Here is a 7,432-nt window from a genome sequence, read left to right on the forward strand (position 1 = left end):
TGAAAAAAGTTTTTGTGAATAATGGAAAAACTGAAGAAAAAAAAAAAAAGCCGGGGGGGGGCTTTCACACGGAGAAGAAAGTAGCAGTGTTTTGTTATTAAACTCCCAAAGGAAGTAAGCAGTATTTCCAAGTTTTGGGTAAGCCCTTCAGGAAGACTCATCTCCTACACAGACAAATCTGATTGGAAAGATAATTTTTTATTAGAGGGAGGGATTATCCTCCACTGAGTTCATCCTAGGATCTGGTGTGAGCCTTAACTCTGCTGGCCCTATCCCAGGGAATAAAAAGGGCGAGCAATCTTAAAACTGACCTGCTCTTCTGTGAGATGCGTCTGGAGGTAGGTGATGGTCTTGGTGTGTTACAGTAACGTCTGAGCTTGAATTTCTGGAGGGCTCTGGCCATCAGACATTGAGCCCAGGTATATTTTGAAATTAGTTCTTAAATGATGTAGAATCTTCACGTCTTCAAAACCTGTTTTCTGATCTGAAAGAAACGCATCTTCAGGTTTCACGTGGACTAATGCAGTTTATCCATTGTGAGTCTACACACATGAAATACAAAATGATGGATCCTTACCATTAATTAGAAACGGGAAGGGAGCTAGAAAGGGAAAATTCATGTTGTTTGTAATTTTTTGGTGGGTTGATAATTAGCAAAGACTATTTACTGTAAAGTGCTAAAAGGTGCTATTTGCCTGGTTGCAACTACATTTAACTGGGCTTTTTTTTTTTTTTGGTAGCATTTAACCCATGCAAAATACTGAAAATCTGTACCTGACTTGTGTTCAGAGTACCTTAATTTGCATTTTGGTCTGAGCATTTCCCCTTCTAGGTAATTTTGTGTACATCACCACACTTAATTCTGGCATGTGGGTTAGGGAAAGGGATTTTTTAAAAGGACATTTGTGGATACGTGTTGCTATCTCTGAACTAGGTACACAGGCAATAGTTTTGCCCTAAAGATCTCCTTGGTGTGCCTTGTGTTAAAGTTCAGACTTGGAGAAATGCTTCTTTCTATCTTTATAGGGTATATATAAAGTTCCTGGTGAGACAGTCCTCCGAACTTTAGGTACCAAATTTGGATATCCAGCGTTTAGGTAGTTGAATATTTTCCACTAGCTGCAAAATGAGAACATCCAAAAAATCTCTGAAAATAAGTGCTACATTGGAGCAATTTGAGAAAATGTACAGTAGTGTTTTCATTTATACAGCTGATCTTCTGCCTCTTGTCTTCAGTACTTACTGTCATTGTGGAATTTTTTTTTTTTAAATAAATATTAGTTGAAAAAGTATCCACTCTATTTTGAGTAAGGCAGCTTAGTTGCCTGCGGTAATTTAGGGTGGTGCAACTACCAAATGAAGAAATACTTGTTGAAGAAAGAGGAAATGTGTATTAAGGAGTGCTTTAAAGAGAAGGCCTGGAAATTCCAAGTGTGAGAGCAGCAGCCAAAAAGCCTTCTCAGCTAGAGTGATTTAGTTCAGCATAGTCTGAAGTTCTTTTTTAGTATTTTATCCCACAAAGTGAACCAGAATGTTTTTTTCACAGAAGTTTTAAATAGCTTTAATTATTAGGATTGTTATCAAATGTGTGGTGATACTATTTTTAAATCAATCAAAAAAAAGGAAATATTTATGATTTAACTGTAAAGAAATGTTAGGCTTCTTTCTTGTACAGCAAAGATGTCCTTGTGAAGTCTAATACATATATGTATATATTCGTGGCTGATGGCATTCTGCTTGCACACGATGTTGAACAGCTGTCCAACCATCATCTGATTGTTTCCTCATAGCTGACTAAAAGGCTTACGCTATCTATTTCATGAGACCATTATGAGAAGGATCAGTGTGTCCTCAAATGCTAATTTGAACTGCAAGTCAAGTCAATCAGTAAGGATTCTAGGTGAATGCCACCACAACCTGAAGAAATGCAGATTTTGAAAATGTTTTGTGAAGCTTGGATATTAGGAGATGCCGGGGAGAGGCAGATAATGGTATATTTCTATAGCTACTTGTGCACGCAAGTGGTTCCTGCCAGAAAACTGCTCCTGCTTGGGCTCCTCTCCATGGGTCACAGCTTCTGCCAGGACCCTGCTCCAGTGTGGGCTCTGCATAGACTGCAGCTTCCTTCAGGCATCTCTACCTCCTGCAGCACAGGGTCCTCCACAGGTGGATGTCTGCTCCACCATGGCGCTCCGTGGGCTGCAAGGGAACAACAGCCTGCGCCACCATGAATTTCTGCACAGGCTGCAGGAGAATCTCTGTTCCTGCACCTGGAGCACCACTTCCCCCTCCTTCTTCATGACCTTGGTGTGTGCAGGGCTGTTCTCTCACGTCTTCTCACTCATCTCTCCAGCTGTTGCGGTGTTTTCTTACCCTTTCTGAAATTCGTTATGGCAAAGGTACCACCACTGTTGCTGCCAAGCACAGTTTTGGGCAGCAGCAGGACCATTTTGGAGCCAGCTGGAACCAGCTGTGTCTGACATGGGGTCAGCTCCTGGTGTCTTCTCGCAGAGGCCATCCCTGCAGCCCCCTGCTACAAAAGAAAGCCTTGCTAAGTAAACTCGATACACTGACCTACTTCCCCCTCCCCGCCCCATCCCAAATTTCCCACTGCAGCTTTCTTGGTCTTGCTCGCTCCCCTGGCAATAAGCAAGATGGCAATAGGAAAGCAAATCCCTGTAAGGCCCCATGCCGTGTTTTGTTAACTGTTCTGTCAACAAGATCGTTCTGAACAGGGTTTGTTTACAGGACGGCTTCTGTACCAGTGTCTGATTTACATTAGGGCGCTCTCCTGCCATGACACGTATGACTGAGCTAGTAGTAATGCACCAGTGTGAAGCAACTGCAGAATTGCTAAAGGAGTTCCAGCGATAGCTCCTATTTATAACAGCAGCGACCTAAAAATACACTTCGGTGGCTGATTAAACACGGGGACATTAGTAGTTAGAAGTACTGTTTTTATCTTTATAGGAGTGTGAAAGGATACACCATTATTATTAATTTTTTTATAATTATTTGGGACTATCTGTGAAATGCTTCCAGTGGTTTTTAGCTGTGGGTGCGTGCAAAAAGTTTAAAACTACGCAGAATGCAGGTAGGCAGTTGTTAAAAGCTGCTTAAGTATGCTCTCATCAAGTTAAATTGAATCTAAATAATGCGGTTTTAATTGGAAAAGGCCTGCATGAAATAAACCCCAGGTGTCTCACAGAGACAAAGGCTTCAGTTTATTCGAACAGAGCGTTTCTCATGACAGCAGTGTTTTCAGAGCCCTTGAATAGGTTCAAAAACAAGCGCTTATTTTAATTTCTTCAGTACTCTATCCTCATTTTTCTGCTTCCTTTCTTCCGTTACAGTGGAACATATCACTCCAGAGATGAAAGCACAGACAGTGGACTTAGCATGAGCAGTTACAGTGTACCCAGAACCCCTGATGACTTCCTGAACAGTGTTGATGAGATGGATACAGGTCTGTTTTCGTGTACACCCTTAATGCGTGTTTTCCAGCTGTACTTAAGTCCTTTTGCAATGAAAACAAGCACCTCTGAGAAGCTGTGATACTTTTCACATTGTTTTTCTGCCGCCTTCTATTTCTGTAATAGAAGTATTATCGTTAGATTTGTGAAAAACATACTCGTCATGAACTGTATTGGGAGGATGGAGGATGGCTCATAAACGGTGTCACTCCTATGGAATTTCAGTGCCCATTTCCTTTTTTCATTAATAATGTTTGTTCAGAGCTAAGGATAGTACCTCATCCAGTGTTGCTAATACTGCTCCAGTATTGTATTTTTCCTTTAAGCGTAACAAATAAAATATGCTAAACGACATCAAAGGTCTGTAGAGATTTGGATCAGTAGGTGAAAAGGTTGAAACAAAGCCACGTTCTTTGTACATCTGCATCTCCTTGGGTTTTGTGGTGGATTTCTATGAATCACATTGCTCGTATGATGCAAGAGATGCAGGGTTAACCTTTAATCAGTCGTCCTGATAAACTGCGGGTTTGTTACTTCCGGTATATGTCATATCTGGCTTGCTTTGTCTTACAACTAGGTGACAGTATCAACCAAAGCAACATACCGTCCCATCAGAACCGTTTCCCAGACTACCTTGAAGCCATTCCAGGGACAAATGTGGACCTTGGGACACTGGAAGGAGATGGGATGAATATAGAAGGAGAAGAACTGATGCCAAGTCTGCAAGAGGCTTTGAGCTCTGACATCCTTAATGACATGGAATCTGTCTTGGCAGCCACCAAGCTAGATAAAGAGAGTTTTCTTACTTGGTTATAGAGGCCTCAGGGAGACTGAATTCTAAATCTGTGAAGGATCTAAGGAGATTAGGACATCTGTATCTGAAGTTCAGAACAAGCCAGTGTGGCACACTTTGGCTTGTGTTCAGAAAAAGTAAACGAACAAATATTCAACAAGATTCTTTCATTTTGCTCTTCCTTGTCCATCGCTGCTGTTATATATTGCTGACTTTTTTCCACAGTTGACTCTGAAGAACAGACATCTTCTTGATCTTTTCTATTGCTGTTGCAACTACTGTTCAAGGGGGGTGGGGAGGGATGATGAGCCTATTTGGATGACGAATGCCATTCCTTTTGTCCTAGTGTGCGCTTGCATATCATTTTATCTTAAGTGCTCAGATTTGAGAGTTAATTTCTGCATGTCACTGCTTGTAGTTTGCTCAGCTAGTTGTCTCCTGCTGCCCGTGGCAAGTGGTAAAACATGACATACTGGGGTGACAAGCCAAAAATGATGTATCTGGTCAAAAGAAGTCAATACTGATTTGGAGATATGACTTAAAGGAGGGCTGAAGACTGTTTGGCATTAAGTGTTTTACTAGTAGCTCTTTCATTAGTCACAAAGTGCTCTTGTTCATATTTTATGTTATAGTAAATCATGAGTCATTTTACATAGAAACATATATGAACTTTGATTGTTGCCACATATTGTAGCCTAACTTTCGTTTGTCAAAACTAGTTTGGTTATTTTTGTTAGTTGGTTTAACTGTAGCTGTAGGATGGGAAGTAACTATAGGTGGTGGTTTTTTTCCTAAATAGTGAAATCTAAGTTTTTTTTCTGATTTCACATAGTCTTATTTAAATTGAGTTGTCTGCTTTTTATACTTAAAACATGCCTATTGTAGCCTGATAAGCTAGTGAGTGCATAAACCAGTATGTTTTGCCTGTAACTTTTTTATGTTTTTAAAGGCTAGCTTTGAATGTAATCATTAGAATTCATGACCAGTGGCTTATTTTTCATGTTTATTTGCAAGATTTTGAATTAGAGACTGATTGCAGCAATGTAAGAGTCCTAAGTATCGTATATACAATTTTAAAAGGCGTTTTAAAGTAGCAGAAACCATTTTAAAATGACAGATGCATCTGATCTCTCTTCTGGTTTTCAGTTTTGGTATCTAAGTCAGTTTAGATTTCAAAATCCTTAGAGGGGGGAAAAAAAACTTCATGAAAAGTCTCTCTTAAGTTAGCATGGAAAAAGTCTGAACTATTCATATCACTCCAAGTTGCAATGAAAAGGCTAGAACACCAAAAAAAAAGAAAATTCCTCAAGAAAAACTCGTAAGTGTAATAGTTATCAAATTCTGTTTGGTGAAAAATAAGCCCTGGACGCTATACGTAGAAGAATGTAAAGATATGTGTTAGGTGGTGACAAGAGCAGGTAATGAAGTGTAAATTAGTAGTAGAGCTTAGCATGGGGTAGAGGTGAATATGAATTATCTTTATTTTACGGGAAAAGATGTATCACTAAGTTGTCTGCAGGACTTGACACAGTTTCCAAAGAGTATTTTTAAATGAACAAAATGAGCATGAATCAAACTTTCAATATAAGCTATGAAGTTCTGAGGGGCTTTTGTGTTTTTCTGATGAAAAATAGTATCACCGGTTAACACCTCTATGATTAAGGGCCTGTCACCATTCTCAACATGAGCCTTTATTTAAAAGGGTGTATAAATGACTGTAAAGATACTGTAAGCATGAAGCTTGGTTTTGAAAAAAATCTCAGCTAGCAGGAACTTCTCCTGGGGAGAGATTTTGGGGGGGAGGGGTTGTTTTGTGGTTTTTTGAAGACCTTGAGTATTTTTCAAGTTAGGAATTAATCAGCAAAACAAAACAAAAAGCCCCATGTTGTTATTATCATTTATATTTTTTATGCTTCAGAAATAGTTCTGTTTTAGTGTAATGTAAGGAAGGAAAAGTCTGAACCAAGTTTCATTTTAAAATCTGAAGCAGCAGAGGCAGAGATTTGAAATTTGCCGCTATAAATGTACATTTACGACTTTACGTAAAGATACTAGTGTTTGAAATACTCAAAATCGTTTGTGGCTTGTTGTGGGGTACAAGCAGGTTGTAAAAGACCAATTTTCAAACCACATCCACGATGACAAATACATTCTGCTACACCAAGAATTCAGCGATTAATAGGCCACTTATATTGTGCAATGACACAGTAGCTCCTAAAGCAGTATATTGTGTCCAAGGTAGGGATTTTAGATGCATTTTTACGATTTCATTATGAATTCTTTTCTCTTCTTCCCATCAGGAAAAAAAAAGACACTAAGTTGTTATAACTTGAATGGTCTGACATAAAACCACAACAGCAAGGAAACTCAGAGTCGATTCCAGTTCCAGTTGTCTCCCACAGCTGTGTGCGGGTACAACAGCACGTCCGATGCACCGAGTGGGAGCTCCTGACGTGCTGCACCTTGCTGCAACAGGGACGAGGACGGAACAGATTTTCTTTCCTTGCTTTTGTGTGTTTGTCACAGCTTTAATATTTGAATGTTTTCTTCTCATTGTAGAAACACTAAATGGTTTATACTGTATTTAGGTAGCACTGCTTAGGGTAGATACTGACAAACTGGGAATCCTTGAACTGCTCTAACATTAATTATGTTTTGTGATACTTATTTTAATTGATTTTAATACATTTCCGTTCTCTCATTTATTAGGAAACATACCATAGAAATGCTGTACTGTTGGCAATCAACATTAATTTGGATTATTATTTTTTTTTTTAATTCTGCAAATGCATTGTTTGATGAAGTGGTTAAAATTGTTTGAAATGCGAAAGTGTTTTGGGTAGTATTTTATACTGATGTATATATTGAAACAGAAATCATTGTAATAATTGTAATAGCTTTTAGTTCTAAATACACTACATGCAGACAGATGGGGCTGTACAGTACTGTGCTGTTCAACACCCGGGCAGGGCTTCTGCTTGGGAACAGGTTGCAGTGGCAGTGAACCATACGGATCAAATATTGTACTGTTCAGTGTTGGCGCTCACCAATGCAACAGGAGAAGAGACGATTTCAACATGATTAACACTACGTAGCTTTCACACATCTGGTAAATTAGTACTAAAGTGACCTTTTCACTTACAAGCATGTTTTTTTATACAAATTA

At 39.1% G+C, this 7,432-nt stretch overlaps 1 protein-coding gene across 1 annotated transcript in view; it reads left to right on the top strand.

The window, feature by feature from the left end:
- YAP1 (Yes-associated protein 1) overlaps positions 1 to 5,375 on the top strand; it is a gene marked incomplete at its 5' end in the record, with an annotated part of 84,787 nt that extends 79,412 nt beyond the window's left edge. Inside the window, 2 exon segments of the mRNA XM_010140020.1 lie at positions 3,354 to 3,466; positions 4,051 to 5,375. Coding sequence (XP_010138322.1) covers positions 3,354 to 3,466; positions 4,051 to 4,289 — 352 coding nt within the window.
- Positions 5,376 to 7,432: the final 2,057 nt, after the last annotated feature.

The sequence above is a fragment of the Buceros rhinoceros genome, unplaced genomic scaffold, assembly GCF_000710305.1.
Source record: "Buceros rhinoceros silvestris isolate BGI_N320 unplaced genomic scaffold, ASM71030v1 scaffold1440, whole genome shotgun sequence".
Lineage (NCBI taxonomy): Eukaryota > Metazoa > Chordata > Aves > Bucerotiformes > Bucerotidae > Buceros > Buceros rhinoceros.